The following is a 26093-nucleotide window of genomic DNA, read 5'->3' as shown; positions in this document are numbered from 1 at the left end:
TCTCTCCCTATCCTGAATTGTTATTAATTATTCACAATCATTTGACCTTCAAATCAGTTGACACATTTCCAGTCTGTCCCCATTTGTCTCCATTACTGCAGCGTCAACCTGCAGATTCCTCTTCTTCTCATTTTTCTTCACCTAGAAACTAATTTCTGTTGCTCAGTCAGCTGTCAGTGACTGAGATATTTCTCAAAGGTACCAACAAATCCCACAGTAGCCAAAAGTGTGCTAATGTTGATTGTATCAGTATTATAATTCAGGAGAGAATACAACTACTGTCACCTATTTTCATGTCTGGCTACAGTTACCCTTTAATTCTATCTATTCTGATTCAATTCTAAAGAGAAGCTGTTAGCTGCTTTTTTTCTCTTGATTCTTTCATGCAGAATGAGTGTAAGTTCGGTATGTAAATGGACTCGCATTTGTAACGCACCTCTCTAGTCTTCCAACCACTCAAAGCGTTTTTACAGTACATGCCACATTCACCCATTCACACACATTCATACACTGGTGGTGAAGCAACGATACAAGATGCGACATCATGTGACCAAAATGCCTCATCAGTTAAACTTTCACAAGCTTTCATACATCCATTGTATTTGTATCTTGACACTATGACATGCAGACTGGAGGAGCCAAGAATCAAACTGCCAATTGTAACGACACACTCAGTACGTTACATGTACAGTTGAGTGAAGCTATGGCTATAGCTAGACTAGGCCATTTAATTGGACTACTATCCTTGTCCCAGTAAACAAGCATGGGAGGGGAATCGATTTATTGACCCAAGTATGTCTGACTCCGCTATGATAGGTGGTATGCCCCCTTCCAGCTTGTTAGTATTGGACCTTTTTTCCGGTTGACCTATTACATCACAGACCAAACAATCGACAAGCAAGTTACGGTTAGCTAGTGGCAAACTGGTACCACAGTGGACAATATTACAGCTCTGTACATTTCATACGTGCCATACGCTTTACTTTTTGTACAGATGAGATGCACGCTGGATGAAGATTTCACCCTGTTGTTACCAGCTTCTTCTTCTGATACGAATTTAATGCTATTCCTCTTCCAGGTCAAAGCCCAGGCTGGAAACTGTGGAGCATGTGCAGAGCGCCTTAGTCAGTTTGGGTCCGATTGACTGTATACATGCAGGAGTAATTTGACTCTGAATCACAATATCTGGGTGCGTTAGTCTGACTTTGAGAAATTGGATTTTGTACGATTTCAGTCGGACTAACATGTTAACATGTGTTTTCAAAGTCCACTAACAATAAATACCTTTTCTCTATTGTAATGTGAAGATACTGACTCTACCTCCTGAGAAATAGCTGCCCCGTATGTAGCATAGTATACGTAAAAGAAGGTGAGAATCTCAATGTTGATAAAATTACTTCATTCCACTGCATATCCCATTATTGTCAATCCATTTGTCACAAATCACTAAGAACATGAACTTAACCAGCCATGCAACTATAGACGAAACTAGAAAAACTGACTCCTGTAAAAATTGACAAATTAAAATATGTCTAGACCCCAAGTATGTGGATTTACTACATGTTTGGGCTTACAGCTGTTGCAGACTGGGACCAAAACAAATTTCCGAAGGGACAGGCGGGTGTTGGAGTTTTGGAAAAATCAGGAAGGGGTGGGGGGAAGTGACCAAATCTAAGTTGGAAAACCATCTATATAAACCAATAGCTTTTTCATCTGCAACAAATTAAACTAAAGGGGTTGTAGTAATAATCCATAAAAAACAATTATATTTAATGATCATAATAAATAATCATTCTGGCTAATGGTGAGGGTTATGACGGTAGAATTACTTTCATGAAGTGTTTTTATGATAGAAAGAAAATGGCTTTTCTCTGTATTTATGCTCCAACTATATTTGATCAAAACCTTTTTTGATTCATTCAGTGGGGTTTTCGCAGAGCTTTCTGAATTCCAACTGATTTTTGGGACAGACATGTATACAGTGCTTGACTGTTCATTAGATAAAACAAGCAAGACAAATTCCAGTCCAAAAGCTACTAGAGCACTGTAGCATCTTATTTCCAGTTTTGATCTCAATGATGCTAGGTGAATCCACAACCCAAAAGCCAGAGAATTTACATTTTATTCTAACAGACATAAAATGTTTTCAAGAATTGATTTTATTTTTACATCAACCACAACTTATTCCATCTCTAATTAAAATACAAATCAAACATACGAGCCTTTCAGACCACTATGCTTACTGCTGCCAAGTTGAAGTTGAGAATCAACCAAGAAGGGCCAGGGTTTTAATCTTTCTGTGCAGCAGGATGATGCTTTCTGTCACCAACTTAAAATGAGATTAAAAGAGTTTATCTCTATAAATAAAGACTGTGTTGATGATCCTCAGATTGTGTGGGATGCGATACAAGGCTATATTAGGAATTTTATAACATCTTATGAATCAGAAGTTAATAAAGCAAAGCATTCTGACACGTGCAATATCATTAATTAAACTTAAATCAGAATTAAATACAATACTTTTACAAAAGCCAGAATTCACCATTAACAAATCAAGGGCTAATCACTACATAAATGGTAACAGAACTAGCTGCCTGTTTGCAAGCTAACCGACCTCAAATGATCACTCAGCGGATATAGATACAATACTATTAGAGAGAGGAGATCTGCTTTCAGGTTAGAATATTACAAGATGGTCAGGCTCTGAATGCTCCTCTGTCGTTAACTGAACTCCGAACTGCTTTAAATACAATGAAGAAGGGTAAGTCACCTGGCCTGGATGGCATACCTCCAGAAGTATATTCGACATTTTGAAGTGATTTAGGTCCACCACTCCTTGCTATGATAAATACAGCATTAAAGTAGGAGCATTTGGGAGAGATGCCAATACTGCTTTAATATTATTATGACATAAAAAGGATACAGATCCTACCCAATGCTTTCATTATCTACCTATATCATTAATAAATTCAGATATTAAACTGTTTTCCAAAGTATTAGCATCCCGGTAAGAAATAGTGTTACCAAAACGAGTTCATTCATGTTTGACCGCCTAGAATGGTCCTATCTATGGATAGCGTTAAACAGGTAATTAGGTAAAAACTTCATTAGAATGATAAAAACATTTTATGCCAATTCATAGAATTGGTAATTACAGGTAACATTTGTTCTACTCCCTTTAAAATTACAAGGAGCAGTAGGCAAGGGGACCCACTTAGCCCTTTAATTTTTAGGCTTTCATTAGAACTGCTGGCTCAGGCCATAAGACAATCAGTAATTTCACAGTTCAACAGAACACTCTGTAGCCTTGTATGCAGAAGACATACTTTTATTTTTTGAGGACGTTACACACTCCCTCCCAAATATTTTAGGTATTATAGAAGACTTCAGTCATATTTCCAGCTACAAAGTAAATTGGAAGAAATCATCTCGTCTCCCTCTTAACTCAGCTGCTAAAGATTAAAGCATTCATTTCAATATACCTATTGTTTCTCATTTTAGATATTTAGGGGTAGATATATATGCTACAGCGGAGAAAGCTTTGTCAGGCAGGATATCTCTAATTAAAATGAATGTACTTCCAAGGATAAATGTTCTTACTTCAGTGCTCCATCCTGGTTATTGGGATAAAGTACATGGTATAATATCAAAATATATATGGAAAGGTAAAAGAGCGAGAATAAAACCAATACATCTCCAAAGAAAGAAAGACAGAATCAGGTGCTTTCTCTCTTTCAAATTTTAAGTTATATTTTCAGTCCCTACATTTTTGCTCGTTGTTGAACTGGTTCTGCCTCAGGTCGACGACCCCCTGGGTAAACGTTGAAAGAAATAAAGTAGCACCAATGCCTTTACAGGATATTGTTTTTACTGGGCTTCTTTGAAACAATGTAGACAGAAATATGGTCCAATCACTGCAAATTCTATCTCAATTTGGTGACACTTTGAAAAACTAAATAAATGGCCAATAAAATGGCATTATCACACACCACTATTTCATAATGTTGCCTTTAAAACAGGGGGCAGAACAGGAAGTTCATATATATATATGTATACATATACATACAACTTGCATCCACTGTGTGGGCCTATGAGGTCCCTTGGAATACTCACCTTCCAGATTATCCACTAATGATGTTTGTCAGAAAATTGCATTTACTCCCAAAAGGACATGTCTGTTATCAATTATCATTATTAGAAAAATCCCCAACAACCTTAGGAGTAACACAATCTTCGAATTGAGATATTTCAAATGTAGTGCAAGCTATAAATTGGACAAGAGTATGGAAAAATTTAGTTGTAGCATCCTGCAATTCAAATCATCAAATAATCAACAATAAATTCATACATCGGTTTTATTTGACTCCAAAAAAAGCATATGTTATGAGGAAGACAACTTCCCTAAACTGCAGTCTCTGCTATTTACAGCATCAGGGGACATATCTTTGCATAATGTGGGATTGGCTGCCTGTTGAGAAATTCTGGACAGATATAACTTTCTTATACAAAGCAACCCAAATCCAATTAGCTTGCACCCCAGAACTTATGCTATTAAATGATGGCACTACATTTAATATGACAATCAATCAGTGGCATCTCTGGCTGGCAGGTTGTGCTGCAGCTAAAAAGATGCTCGCTTTGAGATGGCAACACCCTCATGCTCTCCCAATGGATCAGTGGATAGCTATTGTACTGGATATCCTAGCAATGGAGCTGTCCTCTGCTAAACTGAATGGAGTTACTTCAGATACAATCAAGGCCTGCACGGTAAACATAGATACTTTAAATACTATAATATCTTCATAAGGAGGAATCCATTTATATTTACCCACATGTATGTGTATGTTATGTGAGTAATGTTATTATTTTATTTATATGTATATATATATATATGTGTGTGTGTGTGTGTGTATATATATATATATATATGTATTAGTATGTATAAATGTGTGTATCTGTATGTGTATGTGTATATGTATGTGTTGTTTGTTCTACTGGTCAGTGGGGCGGAGGGGACGAGGGGTGGTGGGTGCTGTGGAAGGGACTAAAAAAAAAGATGTTTTGTTATCATTTGTACATTTCTCCCACAAGTTGCAATGGTGGCGTTTTCTCCTTTTTTTGCTGATTGGACTATTTATTACTTTTGTTGTATGTTGTATGTATCTAGTAAACAGGTACTTTTGTATTAATCAGTGTGTCTTTAAATATTTAAACCGGTACTTTTGTTTCGACTTTTCTCTTTTTTAGGTTGTATTTATGTCATTAAAGTCATACAAGACAGTACAGTGTTGAACATTGAAGTTGAATATTGTAGTATTATGAGTAAACCTATATCTGTTCTTTCAATAAAATGAACCAAAGAATGTGTAATTCCATTATTCACAAATAAAGACAATCAAAGGACAAGCACTCAAACAACATTCAGATTTCACAGCCTTCTAAATGTTGTGCACAGACTAACTGAAAATACAGACAGTGACTCAGGAGGAAGAAAACAAAGCTAAACAATATCCTGTGGTTATTTGTTATGACTTACATAACACATCAACTCTCATTGCAGCCACAATAAGGAGGAAGGCAAGATACTCAAAATACTCAATACGTCACTGATTCTTTGACAAAAATATATGTCTATAGTGTCTATAAAATCCAGAATTAGAGCAGCAGTCCTAAGTAATATCTTAATGATTAGTTGATTGAGTAATCAACAGAGAGTTAATTGATTAGACAATTAAAATTACATTTGTATGTACTGATATGTTGTCAGTCATGAAAATTTCGACTGTACCGTGTGTAAAATATTAACTACAAGAAAAAGCATAGCGCTTGTAGACCTAATAATAATGATCATGACAAAATTGTGATGCTCAGGAGATGTCACCACCCAGGTTAATGCTGTACCAAGACAATACGGCATGTGACCACTGGTGGGCACAGTGTGAGGGACATGGGGGGTGAAACTACAGCTGTGCCACTGGACTGTAAGCTACCACCACTGAATATTTGTACAGCACCTCCATCAGCCTTCAAGGTCAGGTATGCTGTGGCAATTTAAACCGATTCACTGACTTGTATTTTGTGTAAGAACGTTGAATGTGTTAGTCTAGCAGGCCTTAAATGGGATCTTATTTTGTGCTACATGTGGTGATGTTGCTAGGTACGCGTCCTGTATCCCTGATGCATTAAAAACAAGGGACACAATACACTTACTAGCAATGCATCCTCGGCATGCACTGTTACTTTCCCCAGAGGCCACATTGTGAACATTAAAACCATGTTGAAATCATTGTCATTGGGTGACTTTACTTATTTTAAAAGTATTTCTCATTTCACAAAAAAAACATTGAGAGTGAAACATGTGTTTTGGATGTTAGTGTTATACTGTCCATGATATGTCGGTGTTTTTGCTCCAGTGCTCTGCACAGATCTGACACCGGCGTGCCCGCTGTCATCCCCCGCTCTCTGCTCTGTGCCCTGAGGTGGCGATGTTGTTGGCACAGCACAGAGTTTCCGAGGACCACTGGTAGACAATAACCTTACATTTTGAGATTCATAAATGCACCCAAATTCATGTATATGAAGGATATTACTACAGACATCCCTGTTATTTTCTGTTGCAATGTCTGCTGTGACAGCAGATACTGTATTCACTCATGTCAATAATGATGTTTTACCATGCAGGGGACGCGCCTTGTTGTGATAATGTGATTGTGCCCTGATCAACATTGCATTCACTCATGTCGATGATGACTCGATGATGTTTGACTGTCCAGTGGACGCGCTGTGTATAAAAAGAAAGATTATTAATGGCGCCAGCCATTTTCCTACTGTAAATGTCATATATATTGTGCAAGACAATGAGATCCCACTTTGTTTATAGTATTAATAAGTGAAAGAAAAACAAAAATAGACAATTTATTTCATGAAATGTTGAACTATTAAAGTTAAACTGAAGCAAATTATTATTATTTTTTTTAATTTCACATAATATCACATCATATTATATTAGTATTAGGCCCACTTGATACTGGGTAGGTGATTTTGGTGTTCTCTATACTCATCTCCAGATGTCATATTTGTATGTTCTGTACATGGACTTGGCATAAAGATACATAGACAATCTATGGTTTTGTAAATTGTATTAGTAAATGGTAAAGTTTTAAGATTTGGAATTGAATGATTCATTTTTAGAAACATTTTCAACATAGATGAATATAACCATAATTAGAACCATAATACATCAAACACAAGTTTAACACTACAATTTGTCAAAAAACTTAATTTATCGATGACCACCTGTGGGTCCTGGCGACTTATTAGGTTTTAGGGATCTAAGCAGCGCCTGCAGGTGGTCTGAATCTTGGCATTTTCAAGGAAAAAACAAAACACATTTTCTCTGAACACAACATCAAATGTTTTGTCTCTTGTAAATTAAAAAAGAAACATGCAAAAATGCTTGCAATCTGCTTGGACCCCGATGAATGTCACTTGCAGCTTTAATTTGCTATAGATGTTCTTAGAATTAAGCCACTATTTGCTCAAAAATGGCTTTATAGCTGTTACTGATGCATTGAATTGTTGTTTATCCCTCTTGTTCTGCATAGTGAGAAATAAAAATTACCAGCTGTAAAAAACAAAACCGTGTCGTTTGCACTTTTTAACATTTCATAGTCTAACACTTGGCACACAATCTGAAAAGGGTTTGTGTGTATCAGTTTACACGTGGTGCAGACCACATGGTAACTGTGACTCCACTGCTGCTATTTTGTGTGTGTGTGTGGTGTGTGTGTGTGTGTGTGAGTGAGAGAGAGAGAGAGAGAGAGAGAGAGAGAGATGCTGAAAGAGTTGGTAGACACTTCACATTTAACCAGATCCAATAAGGGATGCGTGAGAGCAGATCTCTCAGCCATCTGTACTGACAGTCTGCAGCTGTGCCACCAGGCCTCTTCACCACACACACACACACACACACACACACACACAACCCTGCATGCTCCAAGGATCAAAGATTTGAGGACAAAAGTGGCTTCAAGGCCAGTTTCTTGGACCATCCACGAATAATTCCCTTTCACAGTACAGGTAATAAACCTTTCCTGAGATGGTGCCTTGACTCTCGGCCACCAGAGCCATTGATGGCCTGTATGTCTTACATCCCTACAACAAGTCATTAATGCTAATCATGCCATTGTAGTCTCACATATTTGTGAATTCAAATAAAACTATCAGCAGGAGTCATGGCTTTCATAATGCATTTTTTAGGTGTTCATCAAAAGTGCTTTCTTTACCTCTTTGGTTGTAAGCCAGTAATAGGGAGCTAATGTAAGTAGTTAAGGCCTTAGTATGCTGGAAACAAATAAAGTCATACAACACATCCATAATGGTGCCAAATTTGAGGAAATTCCCTCGAGGTCTTCTTGAGATAGCACTTATACAAAAATGAGATAGATCCAAGGTCACAGTGACCTTAACCTATCACCACCAAATTTCTAATTAGTTCATTCTTTAGTCCAAGTGGACGTTTGTGCCAAATTTGAAGCAGTTCCCTCCAAATTTTCCTAAGAATGAGAAAGATGAGGTCATGGTGAACTGTGACTACCAAAATCTACAGCAAACAGTTCATTGTTGAGTCCAAGTGGACGTACCTGCCAAATTTGAAAAAAAAAATCCCTCAAAGCATTTTTGAGATATAGCATTTGTGAGAACGGGATTGACGGATGGACGGATGGATAGACAGCCTGAAAACATAGAAAGCCTCTGGCCACAGCTGTCGCCAGGGCGGAGGCATAAAGAGAATCATAAAAATGGATAAAGGCAAACATTCACTGTGTTGCAATTGGTTGACACACAAAGTGATGGAAGTAGTTGCAAGGCTTGAGAAAAGAGTTCAAACCCTCTTTGAAACCTCAACACACCTAGCTAGCCAACTGACTGCTACACTAACGGCCGGGCTCCACTGGCTGCAAACGTAAGCGTCACGTCAGCGTAGCATCGCGGCGTATTCATTTGGGCTCCACTAACGGCGTACGGAAGCGACACATAGAGAAGCCAGCGGGGTTGTTTACCGTTTGCTGAGCCGAGAGGCTGCATGTAGGCTGCATGAAATGGGTAAGTTAAAGCATTGTCCACCTAAGTTATTACATATATTTGAGTTATCTACAAATCTACTGTACTGTTTTTCATCTACTCGCTTTCAAATGTCTGCCATGGACATTTACACAATGTCACGGATAAACATGGGTAAATGCATGAAAAAAAATCATCACATATCACCTCTGATGATGGTTTATTCATTTAAAAACACATTGTGCTCATTTAGCACACTATTTCACGTAGTTTTTATCTGCTGGAGGGTCGCGTAGGGGAGCGTAGCACGACAAAAATAGAAGAGCCGCTGTAATTGATTAACAGGGGAGGCGAGCTGCTACAGGACTCGCACTGCAGATGTGTCGCGCCGCTGATGTGCCCGGGCCGGAGCAATTTTTCGGGGGGACCAACAAACTTGCAGTCAAATTTACTGTTGTAACACATATAAATGGAACCGGCATGCTCAAATGTATTTATTAATTATATTAAAAGTAATAATAATGTTAAGAACAGCGTCCCTTATCAATACAGTAGCCCCTATATAAAGGTTTTTAATATGTTCAACCTGCATTAGAAAGAATGACTAGTAAGTGGCAATGTACATCAAATATGGGTGTCTTTTTTCTCATAACTACCTACACCCAATTCAACACAGTAGCAACACTGTCGTCTCTACATAACTTTATGTCTAAATCAAATGTGCTTTTTTCATAACACTAATAAACACAAGCTTAACAAACTTACTTGACTCTCTGTGACCCTGTCTGACTGTCCCTGCCTCTCTGTGCCCAACTTTGTTCTCTGTGCTTCCTTTGCCTAATGACACAATTATGAAACATTTCCATAAGCACTCCAGGACTTTTTTAAAGATTTTATTAATTTGCCTTTCATATTACAGGGTCTCTCTACTTACTTGGCTTTTTGGTGCACTGAAATATGATCAGATGCTGGTTTTTTTTTTTTTTCGCCTATGGGTTTTAGACGCTCATCTGACAATGAAAACTGGTTCAGAATATGCCTTGATAATTATACTTTCTTGGATGTTTTGCAGTTATGTGTTGAACATGCTGGAGATACCTCAACCTCATTATAATGATAAACTACAAATGAATTGCAGCTTTGTGCCACAGCCATGGCACCATTTGGTGTCATATCAGGAGGTTGACTCATTTGTTTAATGACTGTTGCCACTGGCTTGTGCATTTAGTGTGGAATGTTTTGAGAGAGAACAGCTATACTGGAAAATAAAAGCGTGGCCAACAGGTGTGTAAGTTTTGCTGGGAAGGACTGAGCTCCCTTTCCAAGATTTGGTTTTTAGTAATGTATAAGTTCATCTGATAAGCCTTTCAACTGCTCCATCTATTAATCAAACTGTACTTCCTGAACTGTATTACATTAGCTCCTCTTACACTGCCTGTTGCACCATTATTCTGCCTTGCTATTCTGTATATAAGGGAATGAACATGGAATGGGGGGACAGAGTTGTTCCTCCTTTAAGCTGGCAGCCGGGGTAAAATCAGCGCCAAATTGACATCTGTGTAAAAGGGACAACTAGCAGGACAGGACAGGTGTGACATTTTGATGACGTATCATGATGACATATGCAATCTACCAACTGAAAATACAAAAAAGCAGCTAGAAGCAGTCAGCCGGTAACTCCAAGAAGAGAAGCAACTGAAAATATCTGCAAACTCGGGAGACAATGAGGTCCAGGAGCTCCTTACCGTCCAAGCAGAGGATGAGTTCAACTGCCATATCTGCCCGACAAGTATCTTATATGTCACACTAGAGGCCAACACTATTGTGTTATATATCACACCCATCATACCTCTTTTGCTCTTTTGAAAAGGACTAGAGTCTCATCTCACAGTACCTGAACAATATGCCCCCTCCAGCACTGCTCCTTGCACTGCTGTTCAGTGAAACACATATGATGTATTAAGAACAGCTTCTCAGAATATTTCAGGAAATTTTCCAAGGGAAGTTAAGTTTGAGAAATTTGGGGAAAAGTTTGCATTTTAACAGTGAACTTATTTGGGGGACAATACACATAAAAATAACAATACTAATTCTTACAGCATGTTTTGGTCAAAAGTGTGCCTATTTAATTAAACTGTCACTATGCACTGCATTCAGCAGCACACTCTTCAATCACATATAGAGATACTTTGCCAGCATCCTATTCAATAGGAATCCAGTAAAATTATAACCCTCTGCATGCACAGTGCATTCTGTCATCACATGTGTAGCCCATACTACTGCCAACTGCCAACACCACTGCACTGTGTGAGCCAAAGCACTACATGATTACATTTAAGTTTTGATTATTTTTCTGGGGTAAATATATTTTGTATTTATTTATGGTATTTCAGTTAACCTGCCAACATTAGCCTTAAGCAAAGTACACACTTCATAACTTGTTGACACCATCTGCTAGTTTTTGCTAGCTACTGTAGCTGTTACCATGCAGGATAATTGAGGAGTTCCCTTAACTGATCTATTTCCATTCATTTTTGTAAAAAATGGCTTTACAAATTGGTTGCTCACTTTAAACCCTATGTTCGCACACAATCCACACAGTTTACATTTTCAAATCATCTCTCCCCATTAGTTAACTTGCTGTCTTGCTAACTTAGCACACTGGCACATTTCTCATTGTATGTATCTGACAATTTAATGGATTTATGCTGAAAATAAATGGATTATGTCTGCTGATATGGTCAAAGGATTGTTTCTATCTGCCTATAACATGGTAAATACAACCTGAGCAAATAACCCCTATATTTCCAATGAATTCCCATTAAATCCTGTTAATTCCCTTGGAAAGTTTTCACCACGAAAATTCCTTCAATTTGCAACCGTACACAGAACCACTCCAGAGGCTATCTAAGGAGATAAGCCTGTATCCTTAATTAAACTGACAGCCTATGTAAATTAGGTTATATAATTAGGTTGAGTAAAACAGCTGCAAAAATATTAAAGGTAAGGTAAACAGCAGTGTCCAAACACATCAAGGTCTCAGGTATACTGACAGGCTGAGCACCAGCAGTACAATAAGAAGCTCTACCACAGATCTTTTATATCCCTGGCAATGAATCGAACAAAATCAGGCTACCTTAGCCATTTGTGCTTGTGTGTGTGTGTGTGTGTATCAGGGGGTGTCACAATTTAGATTCTACATCGGAAATTAATGGAAATGAGCTTTCAACTGAATTATTGAAATCAAAAGCGGGATCACTAACTCTCCCTGTATTTTTTTCACTGTCTTTCCTAGTCGCGTGCATCCACAGGGGAAACCACCACTAAAGACGACACAGTGTAGCTGACTGGTAGCCTGCAGCTGCCATTTTTCCAGACATCATGGCCAGTGATGACAGAACTAGAATTACCGCCTCTTGGTTATATGACTCCGTGAACCAGTCAAGTTGTACATACAGTTTACATCCAAGTCTGTGAAATCACGGATACTTCACACATCTTCCCCCTGACAGCACAGAAAAGCTATACAATCAGCACAGTTTCAAGGTGGGCACCCAAGATTAGAGTCACCAATTCAGTATCTGACCTAATATCTCCCCTTCTGTTCCTGAGAAGTGACATTGAGTAATGGCCAGAAAAGTGTTTTATGCAGAACATCATAATGTCACATTGAAGCTGACCTTTGACCTTTTGTATATAAAATGTCATAATTTCATTATTTAATGTATTAGACATTTTTGTGAAGTTTATGAATTGTTGAATCTTGAGTTATGGACAAATGTTTTGTGAGATCACAGTGATCTTTGACCACCAAAGTCTAATCAGTCCAGTTCTATTATACATTTTAGAGAAATTTGTCATAATTAGTGTATGAATTGCCAGTGAAGATTCTCAGTCATCCAGGCCATGGTAATCGTAAGTGCTATATCGCAGGCAACTGGACTTGCTTGCGTTTCTTGAAGACATTTTGCCTCTCATCCAAGAAGCTCCTTCAGTTCTAAATGACTGGTACGAAGGGAGGAAAGATGGTCTGAAAGAGGAGTAAAAGAAGCCATCAAGAAGCCATCAAGCTCGAACGACCATTGTTAAACAGAGGGGGTGGCTTACAACACTACTTATCCCCCACCTACAATGCAGTCTTGGGATCCTTCCCCAGACGACTTCACACCCATTCAACCCTGGTCCCACCTGACCCTAACAACTCACATAGTGGCCAGGTGGGTCAACTACTCACATTGTGACCTTAATGACTCTGAAACTAAGAGCTCACATGACCCCTGTGACTCTGCAAAGGTTCCCATCCACACATGGTTTATAGCCTGTAACTTCGTACCAGTCATTTAGAACTGAAGAAGCTTCTTGGGTGAGAGGCGAAACATCTTCAAGAAATGCAAGCAAGTCCAGTTGCCTACGATATAGCACTTACGAGTGAATTCTTGAGTTATGTCCAAAAACTATTTTTGTTAGGTCACAGTGACCTTGATCTTTTATCTTCAACTACCAAATTCTAATCAGTTTATTCTTGACTCCAAGTGAATGTTTGTACCAAATTTGAAGAGACTCCCTCAAGGCATTTTTGAGATATCGCATTTACAAGAATAGAAAGGATCACCAAACGGACAACCCAGAATTTTCAGATGTAAATGGCACTTTTCGGGCAAAACACCTATACAGTTGATCTTTACAAGTCAAGACTCAGTAACTATGACCTTCAAATGATGGATTTAGACAAAGACCCCTCGTATCTACTGTGTGTGTACTATGCATGTGTATACAGGTCTTTGCACAATATTAGATGTCCTCTGTTGTTCTTGCAGTGTGTATTCACTATACAGTATGTTTATGTCCTGACTAATTCAGACACTGCATATAAAAGGAGGACAAACATACAAACTGTGAGTGAATGAGCCACTTTAATCTATCCTCTCCTCTCTTCTTCATACTGATCTCCTCTCCTTCTCTCTGCCCTCTTTCTCTCCATTCATCCCTCCCTCACTTCCTCTTTTAATAGGATCCTTAGTGTGTGCAGGGAGGTAGAGCTGTGTGGAGGTCAAAAGCTCCCATCTGTCACAGAGGAAACTGTGTGGTCTATGACAAACTGCCTGTCCTGCTCTCCTTAACAGCATTTACTCTCTCCAGAGACCATCTTCAGCCAGACACTTACTGTAGCTTCCACTCTAAATACACTGCTAACTGCTATAACTACATGCAGGTGGTGAACCAATGGGACAAGACAATAGCATGACATTTGATTCTACTTCAGATATGCCGCTCTAAACCACCTTGTTGGACAGATGAACAGACAGATGAACCAACTGTCACTAGGTGGTATCTTTATACTGGACCTTTTTTATGCAAGCTTTCACATAAATTACAAGTGAATCAGGCTCCACCTTCAACTACTGTGTGTACAGAATGTGCACGACTTCACTTTTGTGTGTGCAGGTGTTTCTAATGCAGTTTTTCAACAGAGGCGGGAATAAAGGGTAGATATTTAATTTCACTGTTGGGGAGGACAATAAAAATAACTAGAATTACTGCCTTGCAGTTGCCTCAACAAACAAGTCAAGTTGCACTTATGGTTTACATCCATGTCTGTGAAAACACAGATGTTTCACACACATCTTCCCCCACAACAGCACAGAAGATCTATACAATCAGCACAGTTTCAAGGTGGACACCCAAGATGAGTGTCACCAGTTCAATATCTGACCAAATGTCTCCCCTTCTGTTCCTGAGATATGATGTTGAATAATGGCCAGAAATGTGTTTCTGTAGTATACTGTGATGTTATAGTGAAGTTGAGCTTTGACCTTTTGGATATAAAATGTCATCACTCATCTATTAGACATTGAATTTTTGTCGTAATTAGTGGATGAATTCTTGAGTTATGGCCAAAATTACATATGTGAGGCCATGTGACCTTGACCTTTGACCACCAAACTCACCACCAAAGTCTAATCTGTTCATCTTTGAGTCAAAGTGGATGTTTGTGCCAAATTTGAAGAAAATTCCCCAAAGTGTTCTTGAGATACCATGTTCACAAGCATGAGACAGCAAACACGAAAGTATAATGCCATAATGCCATGGCTACAGCCAGTGGGGCTGTCGGCAGGTCAGTAGGGTAGTTCAGTACTGGCCTGACAAATCTGTGTCACTGTAGATTTCTCATTCAGCAACATACAGTAGAGACAGAGTCTGTAATTGTCTCTAAGAACAGTGCTTTGCCGTTCCTCTGAGTGCACACAATGTGAATAACTGGCTACAACAGCCAGGACACTTGCACACTGTATACTGCTGTGTGTGTGCGTGCGTGCGTGCGTGCGTGCGTGCGTGCGTCACTGAAGTAAAGAAGACATTTACAGGACACCGTGACCCCAGCCAGGCATATCCACCAATCACTGCAGACTGCAGCAGATTACAGCAAATCGGCAAACCTAGAAACCCGGGGGGGGGGTGTACAGAGAGGTGAGAGGCTCTGAAGGTGAGAGAGGACAGAAATTAATGGACAGTGACGGAAACAGGAGGGGATGGGTTGATAAGACAGCAAGAGATAGCAAGAAAAGAAAGAGAGGGAGTGACACTAGAACGGAAGGAAACAGTCTAATGCTGACCTTCAACAGGAAAACTAATGCTTTTATATAATGTGGGGTTATATAAAGTGGCTTTCCACCTATTGCTTTATGTTATGAGAATATTTTCTGAGTCATGTGAGATTCTGGCTGAATATTCAAATGCAGAACCTTGCTCTGTTCAGCATTTATTTAGCCTCTCTCCAGGCAGCACATGGCATCAAGGGTTACCAATATTCTAGGAACAAGAAGAGCAGTAACGCAACATTTAAGTGGATGAATCTACTGTTAACACAAGTAGAAAATGTGTTTTTTTTCCCCACACCCAAATCATCACTCTTAATATATGGTCTTCATATTTGGACATTTGCAAACCGGAGACATGGACATGGAATTCTGCTTTGATACATGATGAGGCTTGAACATGAAGAGCACAAATATACACAACTGTTTTTTCATGTAGGCTGCAATTTATAAGAGCCACAAAAGGCTTCAGAGAACTCTCTTCTTATATGTACTCCAACGGCTGTAAACAGAATTTGATGTATAAAAGTTGATAGATTCTTCTTTAATGATAAGACTTTAGACAAAAAAGCCGTGTTTCCACAAAAACCTTTCAGAATAGTACCTTTTGTACCGCACATAATCCATACAGACATGGACCTAGACCCTGGATCTGTTTAACATATCCACTGCAGACAGTACTCTTAAATTTAGGTTACTCTTCGTGACTGGTCTGCCGAGTTTCGCTGTATTTCCTCTTCACCAGTGATGCAAGGGAACATCTGGACCTCATTTATTGTCCAACTAACATGGTTGTACACAGACAATTTCCCCAGAACAAAAAGAACAGGCTGGAGTGAGAGTCTCTCTCAATGACAAAAATAGGGACAGTGAGAAATGGCACTACTGGTTCCATCTACAACTCTTCACCATAGAAACGTAAAAATAATTGTTCTAATATGTATCAGACTGAACTGAGCTGAACTGAATCAGACTGCTTGGTGGAAACAAGGCTTAATAAATTGGTCTTGTCTGTTAGATTGCAGTTTGCCTGCCTCTATCAGGTGACTCATCTTACCTGTCTGCCTCCTCTCTGTTGCCCTGTTTTTCAGAGAGCTCCTGATCGAGGGAGGAGGAAGTACTTCCCTCTCGGCTGACCCCGCTGTTACGTCCGGGGCTGTTGTCAGCTGACGCTCTCCCTCCTCCTCCACCTGCAGGACGGGGGTTAGTAGCATCAGTGTGCTGCTTCAGAGTCTGCAGCTTGGCCAGGGGGATGATGTCGCAGCCCTGGGGCCGGTGCCACACTGTGCGCTGGGTGGAGGCATTGTAGTAGTAGAAGCGCGAGGTGTTGGGATCAAACAACTCCCACCACTGGTTGTCACCAGTCCGCTTGATGCGAACACCCTGAGGAGGGTCCCACACACACTCGCCCGTCAGCAGGTTGGCGTACATACGCTCCCGCGTGCGCGGCTCGATGATCTCCACCCACTCCAACCTGTAGGAGGAGAGTTTAGAATGAGCAAATTGACTGTGGAATAAAAAGTGACTTTTGACTACTGGAGGTCCACCTCTGCCTGCAAAAACAACTGACAACAGTTCACTGTGCACCTAGCAGCAAACCAGCATGATAACTTCAAACAGAAGCAGGAGCATTTTTGATTGCCATTTCAGAAGCAACAGGCCTCTTTAGAGTTTAAAAGAGAAGCAGGAAAAAGAATATCTTACAGAATTTCTCAAGAATATCCTATTTATCGCTTCCCCCTCGACTTCCCCCTCGATCGGGAATCAGGAGCACTACACAATCTGAAACACTGCTTCTGTAGTTTGTCTGTACAGCACCCCTTACTGACAGACATTACAGAAAGAATACGAAAAGATTTTAAAATGTTTCCATCAATCAAAACTATAATGTGATTAAAGGAACGCAATTCAGGAATGCAATTAAGGCAGAGCCCCGTAAGTACCATAGTATGATTAGACTTTTAATCCAATATGGAGAGTGTTCTGATTTTAATTAATGTATAATTAACCAATATGTACACACAGACAAGCGGCAGCATGTGAGCCACTCTCTGCATACTTGTGTACCTGAAGATGTTTTAACCAATACTTATCCAGCTTTAATTTTCAATAAGACCTACTTCAAACTCACATAGTTCCACACATTCCCACAACAACAACAACAACAACCACAGACTTAAATGCATTGCTCAAAGGCACCTGTGCTAGGGTACTTAGGGGGGGGCAGGTTCTCTTTCATTCTTTGCACTCAGATTTATCCTGATCAATATGGAGCTTTTTTCCTATCTTTATTCAAGAGGGTGTTCTATCAGTTTGAAAGCATTATTTATTGATTTCATGTTCAGATTTTGTAATATTATCCCTCAAAACCCTGCCCTCGCACACAAATAGCCTCTGCTTGCGCTTAGATCTACTCTGTTTCTGCTCAAACTGTGTGCTCGCACTCAGATACCATGTTGCTTGCACAGATTTCCTGCTCGAGTTTCGGCTTTTCTCCTCACGCTCAAACTGCTTCTGTGTGCTCGTGGAATTTCTGCTCTCAGATTTCTGACCTGCTCCAGGATTCTTTTGTGTAACAACCCTGTCAAAATCCCCCAACCAGTAGAACGGCAGGTTTACTGTTGACCAATGATATGATCCCTGCCTCCTTGTGGTCGCGCTTGCTTTAGTTTTAGAGCGTCCTGTCCGGGCGGGTACATTTCAACCGGGTTCATCCATTCTTCTTTCCTTGCTTTCGTTATGACTTTTGGAATAAAGGGTACACACATGTTTACACACGTGCGCCATTTATGTGTATATATATATATATATATATATATATATATATATATATATATATATATATATTCTATGTGGCTATTATAGTAAAAAAAAATACAGGTGCACATGTGTAAATTAACAGCCCCTTTATCTCCTTGATGCCTGAATGTGTTTACAGTTATATAAAAAAAAAATAATTACATGTGCTTTTGCTTTCAGGCTGATGTGAAATTATGTGGAGATTGTTAATTTGTCTTTAGCACATATAATAGATATACATTTAGGTATAATGCAAATTAGCAACAACAGGCAAAAATGGTTAAAAAAAAAAAATTATAATAATAAAACACATTTTCCCGTCTCAGGTATGTAGATTTTATTGAAGCCACACAATTATTTTCAATGTCCTGACTATAGCATCAGCTATTACAAGCCAATGTGAAACAGAGCTCAAGCTTTTCACTTAGATGCAAGGAAGTGCATCATGATTTCCATCGGAGTCGTCATCACTGCTGCTCCTGTTGTCAGTACTCTCACTACTGCTGCTTTCATCATCACATTCACAAACATTTGGCCATATATAAACAACAAAAAGCTTAAAGTCTACACAAATTATAGCATTATTACTGCTGTTTTTTAATAAGATTATCTATTTGGCCTTTTGCTTTATAACAGCATGAAGTGGGGAAATAGAGAATGGGGGAATGACACGGGCCGCAGGCTGGGGTCAAGCCCGCAACCGCTGCAGCGAGGCGGTGCCTCTGTGCATGGGGCCTGTGCATGCAACATACAGACTACACTCCTACACCACGTGATGAAAACGGCAGTGATAGGGGCGTCTGTAGCTGTTACTGCCGTTTTCATCATCTGGTGTAGGAGTGCAGTCTTCAACACTATCCCCACTGTCATTGAGACAGCTGTCGTCCCTTTCGACTGGTCGAACCCTGGTTTGAAGTCCACCTGGTCTCTTCCCACAGAACACTGATGCATTCATTTTGTTCTGTGTTGTGAAAAAGCACAGAAATTGCATTTATATCCCAGCATGCTATTTATTTTTATAATATTTATAGAAATTAACTAGAATGCCATTTCCCAAAGGAAACACGTGAGTGCTGAAATATATATAAATACAGCATTATTTCTATACTGCCGTTACGGCCAAATGTAGCCGCTGTGGTCAAATGTAGCCAAATTCGCAACAAACAGAAATCTTCAAAAACGTAAAATATATTCGCCACATGAAGTCTGTTCCAATATGTCAGCTGTAAAAGCAAACAATAAGCTGGTACGTATTTTTTTTTTTATCTTAGCACAACTTACCTCATATTGGACAATTTCTCCAAATTTGCAGCCTCCACACACAGTGGTTGTTAGCCAAAGCGTTAGCTTCCATGAACCAGATGTAGTTCTCACTCCAACCGGTCCTACAAGAAACCAGCGCTTGAAAAAGGCTCCTAAGTACGTACTTAATATGCACAAACTGGCACTGGGGGAATACACTATCTCGGCCGCAGTCTGAATGGAAGCGGTATGATGCGAATTCACGACAATTGGCATCATTCCAAAAGTAAGAAAGCAAGGGAAGAGCATTTAATAAAGCGCTGGAGGGTGGGAGTGGAAGAACCCGGTTAAACTCTGAAACTAAAGCGAGCGCACCCACAAGGAGGCAAGGATCATTTCATTGGTCAACAGTAAACCTGGCAGTTTCAATTGTTATTTCAAAATGTTCTCAAGGTCACAGTGACCTTGACCACTAAAATCTAATCTGTTATCACTGAGTCCAAGTAGATATTTGTGCCAAATTTGAAGAAATTCCCTCAAGCTGTTCTTGAGATATTGTGTTCACAAGAATAAGATGGATGCAAGATCACAGTGACCTTCACCTTTGACCTATGACCACATAAAACTAACCAATTTATTGTTGAGTCCAAGTGCCAAATTTGAAGAAATTCCCCTGAGGCGTTCTTGAAATGTCATGTTCACAAGGATGAGGTGGACAGAAGGACAACCCTGAAAACAATGCCTCTGGCCATGGCTATTGCTGGTGCGGAGGTATAAAAACATATTTTGTGAGGTCACAGTGACCTTTGACCCAGTGGTGTATCCAGGACATTTTTACTGGGGTGGCCAAGATGGGACACAAAGCTAGTATGGGGTGGCCATGGCATAGCGAAGTATAATGCCACGTACGCAGCCAACCCCGGTTCGAATCCTGGCAGGAGGACCTTTGCTGCATGTCACATCCCCTCTCTCTCCCATGATTTCCTGTCTCGTAACTGTCAAATAAAGGTGTCTATGCAGGTAAAAAAATATTTTAAAAAAAAGAGTCGGTTTTTTTTTATTCCATTTCCACCTATCACAGTCCTCAGGAATCTCTGGTTATTTTAACATGTCAATTTTTAATCACTAATTATGTTCAGGATAGGGTACAAATTTTCTAAGAGCCATTTCCTTATAGTGGATTAAAGTCCTCATCTATTCACAAGTTCGATTAGGGTAGCAATAATCAACTGCTCTTAACTCATCCTATAGAATAACATTAATCAGTCATCAGCTCATCATCTGTGTCACCTGTATTGTTACCTGTGTTTGCTCTACTAATTGAGGCGCCACTTTGTGGTTACATAAAAACACAGCAATCCAGGCAACAGAACAAACCAAAAAATTCAAATCAAAGCTTAATACTTAGAGATAGGCCTTATTAAAAAGTTTATCTGTAAGCAAAAGATAAAATAAGCTTGTAAGGAAAAAAGGAATACTTGTTCTTTACATGCTTAGTTCATGGTATTATTTAGCTTAGATATAATTTGTTGGAGATACTGGAATTTTATTTTTTTTTGGTTTGTTCTTTGCCAGGTGTGTTTTTATTTAACCACAAAATGGGGCCTAAATTAGTAAAGCAAACATAGGTAACAATACAGGTGACACGGGTGAAGGCCTGATGACTGAATAATGTCATTAGATATGATGCCTTATGATGTACGAAAAGGGGTCTGCCCATTCTTCCAACAGCCCATTGGTCCGACATCCCATTGTTCCGACCATATTAAACACATTGTTCCAAAGTCCCGTTGTTCCAAAAACATCACGATGCCCTGTGGTTAAGGTCTGGTTAGGTTTACAGTGGTGGAAAAAAGTTTTCGGACACCCTTAAAATTTTACACAATCTCAAATATTATCATGAAATATTTGTGGAAAAATCTTTTTGTGTTTCAAAAGGTGTGGCTGCATTAGACAGATACAAACAAATACAAATTATATTGTTTTGTTTATTGTTTACAAGACAAACTAACAAAACTAAATTCTTGACAGTTTCAATATGTCAGTTCTCAACATTGTCGGTATCAAAGTCAACAAATAACAGAGAATGTGTTCAAAACTGAACAAAAAATAAATAAACCATCACATCATCAAATTAATATTTAGTAGTCCTGCCATTGGCACGTAGTAGAGCTCTAATCCTGGCTGGCATGTTCCCCACGAGCCTTTCACACTGTTGAGGGGTAATCTTGTCCCATTCTTCTTGAATTACTGCTTTTAATTCTTCTAAATTCTTTGGTTCATGCTTTGAAACAGACCTTTTGATAATCCACCACAGATTTTCAATGGGGCTCATGTCCAGGGATTGAGCTGGCCACTCTAAGACCTGGATACTGTGCTCCTGCAGCCAAGTTCTACTGGCCTTGGATGTGTGGCAAGGGGCATTATCTTGTTGAAACATCCAGTTTTTACCTCGACGGAACAGTGCACGCGCAGAAGGGAGCATGTGGGTTTCGAGAATGGTACAATACTTGGTAGAGTTCAATGTGCCATCACAGACAGTGAGATGACCAACACCAGCAGCACTCATGCATCCCCAAACCATGATACCTCACATTAGTAGGAGGAAGATAAAGCTGGAAACTGGACTCATCTAACCACAAAATCTTCTTCCAATTCCTGGCTGTCCAGTTCTTGTGTGCCTGGGCCCAACGACGCCGGGCTAACCTCTGTCTCTCATTGATCAGGGGCTTCTTGATAGCCTTGTAGGACCTTAAGCCATGATCTAAAAGTCGGCCACGTACAGTGCGGGTGAAACACTGGACACCAGTTTGGTTTGATCACTGCTGCTGAAGCTCCTGTGATGTCATTCGGCGGTTTTGCCTGCACATGCGGATCAGGATGCAGTCATTTCTTGCTGAAGAAACCCTTGGACGCCCAGATCTTGGTTTGTCTTCCAAGCTGTTGGTTCATCTGTATTTCTGCAGAGTGTATCCAACTGCTGAAGGACTGCATCTGCACTTCCTGGCTATCTGGCGGCAGCTGTACCCTTCCTGGCTGAGAATCTTTGTCTTCAGGCGTGTTTCCTGCGTTAGGTTCCTTGTTTTAGCCATTTTTGTGTCTGAAGAACTTTCAAATGTGCTGGCTTTATGTAGACACGAAGCTTGGCAACAAAAATTGTGTCTTTTAATAAAAAGAACGACCTTCATCACTGGTACCAAAATGACCCAATACTCAAAATTTCTTATGTATTTTTATGGAACCAATCAATTTTAAGTTTTTAATGGCTTTTTTAGGATTTATTTAGTATTCTGGCTGTGACTGTACTAAAAGAAATTGCACTTGAAGACCTAAGAGTGATTCTTAATGCAATATTTCACAAATGCATGGGGTGTCCGAAAACTTTTTTCCACCACTGTAGGCACAAAAACCACTTGGTTAGAGTTAGGAAAAGATCATGGTGTGGGTTAAAATGAAAAAGAAAGTGGCAAACACATAAGCAATGAGCCTGCGTCGCCTCAAGCCTTTCCCAGCTGACCCAGAGCTGGTCGCGGAGCCGCCGGGAGCCATTCAGCACTGCGGAGAGCTCCCCACACAACCCTGACCCCAGAGTTAATAACAGGAGGTTATGGTGTTTCATTCTCTCCTCTCTATGACACTTGTATCTCGACCAATAGCCTACTTTTGTTGCGTTGCTGATCCTCTATGGTACAGAAATACAGTAATAATCACACTAACGAGAGGTCGGAACAATGAGAGGTTGAAACAATGCTACGGCACCGTATGAAAATGTGCAAAAAGTGGTTTTCAACCCAGACAGTATTCATGTCCAGGGCTCTGATGAAGGCATAAATTGAAACGTTGGCTTTGATTCAGCGTGCCGTTTTTATCCAGCAGTTCTGCAGTTGATGTTGTCACTGTGACTGTCCTCCTGTTTCATTAGCAGCAGCAGCAGCAGATGCGACGTGCTCATCTCATGGCTGATGGCTCACCTATCAGACCTGGCCATTGGCCAAACGTCCGCTGAGCAGAAATCAGCTCTCACAGCCTCAGTACAACTATTACTGTGTTAGTTTAAAATGTAAAACTGGCCCTAAATCAGCTGATTAACTGTCATCATTGATTGGCAGCATTTCACTTGTTTCTTTTGTTGACGGACTTGACCAACTACCTATCAGATCTGGGGTGGCCACAGGGGTGGCCAATGAGTTTTCAGGGGTGGCCCCGGCCACCCCTTAAAATCGCCATTGCTTTGACCACCAAAAGTTTAGCAGTTTATCCTTGGATCTGAGTGGACATTTGTGCCAAATATAAGGAAAATCCTTCAAGGCAAATGAACATACATATACAGCCATATGTAAGGATGGACTGACAGATAGACAGACACAACAGAGCGTGGCACGTGCCGCATTTTCCTGACCGAACCCAACCCGAGTCCGAGACAGTTATCACCGAACCCAGCCTGAACCTGACAGCCTTTCTGATTTTTAAGTCTGAACCCTACCCGAGCCCAACACAATTTGTTGCCTGACATAGTTATTGTTATCATGGTTACAGCTTTTCTGTTTACCATGATCACTAGAGATGCAACGGTCCTCTGTAAAATATTGAACTGTTCGGTCTGCCCTGCACGGATCAATACGCCCTTATGGACGGCAGGTTTTTGGTTTTGCAATTAATTTTGCATTGATGCTTTGCAGGCCACTGTGCATGTGTGTGTGTGTGTGTGTGTGTGTGTGTGTGTGCCTGTCCACGGGCTGAGTCCATGGATGTATAAAGAGAACGGCCGAGTCAGCCTGCTGCACAAAAGCCCTCCCCGCGAGTTAATGTCCAATCACTGTTGTGGCTCCGCCCACTCACCCCCTCACACTGGAGGCGGGGAAAGTGACGCTCACCTCACACAGAAAATAAGCAGAAAAAAACAAACATAAAGAGTCATGGCAAGCGCGAGCAGAGGATTTGAGAGACATAAGTCTGAAGAAGCACCCACCTCATACAAATCTCCGGTGTGGGATCATTTCGGTTTTGCTGTTGAATAAAACGACGAGGGAGTGAAGACAGTTAACAGAAATTTCACTGTTTGCAAACGTTGCTTGAAACATGTCTAGTGTTTCCCCTACCATTATATTAGGGGGGCGCCCTGCCCTGTACCTTTTCCTTTTATTAAACAAACTAAATAGCCTTATGTTATTTATCTTATTTACACAATGGCATGTCATTTCTGTCTCTACATGGATGCACGTTCCTCCTCTGCTCTCCGTGTCGTGCAGTGTCAATTGGTCCCGATGCCCGCACGCACACAGGATGTTTTCTCTTTCTGCACAAAACGCGTACCGAAACTGAAGTGAAACCGTGGCCCAAAAACCGAGGTACGGTACGGACCGCACTGTGGGCTACCTGTACTGTTGCACCCCTAATGATCCCACATGGACAGTGTGTAAATGGCCATCAAAAGGCTGCTATTACACACAGTCAAACACGCTGCATGCACATTCAGTTGGAGCAAAGCCTGTGTTTCGTTCCGGCATGTCAATAACAAATTCCAGCACTTGAATGAGCCATAGCACAATACAGCAGCATGTCAAGTGAGCCAAACCCGAACTGAACCTGAGCAAAATCATCCACACTCTGACATACAGCTCCAAAATAATGCCTCTGGCCATGGCTGTTACCAGAATAGAAGCATATTAAAATCTCTGAAGGGACAATTTTCTCTAGACAGTTGCGGTAGGTGTTATATTTCTTATGGTATGCAACAATCATTGGAAACTGTTAAACAATGGGATCATGTAAATGTCTTCATCAAACTGTTTGCATACAGTCATGGCATAACTTGCACTATTGTGTGCATATAAACATTTCAGCTGTTTAGAATTCTGAATGCTCTTGAAAATATAAAATGCACCGAGACAGAAGACACAAGATAAAAGTGTGCAGCAGTTTGTTAATGAGCCACATTACAAAAATGCAAAGGGATTACACAGAGCTATCACATACAGTATTATGAATAATAAAATAGAGGCCCACTCACATAGCTCTGCACATCGCAGTCTGCTCCTCCATATGTTTGCTGACACACACACACACACACACACACACACACACATTAAAATGACTAACGCATGCCTACTCGGTAAAACATAGACACATATGTGCCAAAATACACACACACACACACACACAAAAACAGAGTTGGGTCATTGGTGAGGAAATTACGTATGAAGTATTACATACATTTTCCGAAGACTTACCATAACCACTCCTTGCCTTACTATAATAACCCTAACCTTTACCTAACCCCAGCCTTTACCTAACCAAACCTAATCCTAACCTTAACCACTTACCTAAAAATAAGCTATATTTCCCAAACTAGGTACACAGCTATTGTACCCCCAGCGAATTTGTCTTGAATCT

At 40.2% G+C, this 26093-nt stretch overlaps 1 protein-coding gene across 1 annotated transcript in view; it reads right to left on the bottom strand.

Annotated features, from left to right (window-relative positions):
- arhgap39 (Rho GTPase activating protein 39) overlaps positions 1-26093 on the bottom strand; it is a 271265-nt gene that overhangs the window by 82139 nt on the left and 163033 nt on the right. The window contains exon 2 of the mRNA XM_049588027.1: positions 16717-17133. Coding sequence (XP_049443984.1) covers positions 16717-17133 — 417 coding nt within the window. The remainder of the gene's footprint in view (positions 1-16716; positions 17134-26093) is intronic.

The sequence above is a fragment of the Epinephelus fuscoguttatus genome, linkage group LG10 (genome assembly GCF_011397635.1).
Source record: "Epinephelus fuscoguttatus linkage group LG10, E.fuscoguttatus.final_Chr_v1".
In the NCBI taxonomy this organism is placed as follows: domain Eukaryota; kingdom Metazoa; phylum Chordata; class Actinopteri; order Perciformes; family Serranidae; genus Epinephelus; species Epinephelus fuscoguttatus.
Note: the sequence above shows the minus strand (reverse complement) of the source record. Positions and strands in the feature narration are given on the sequence as shown.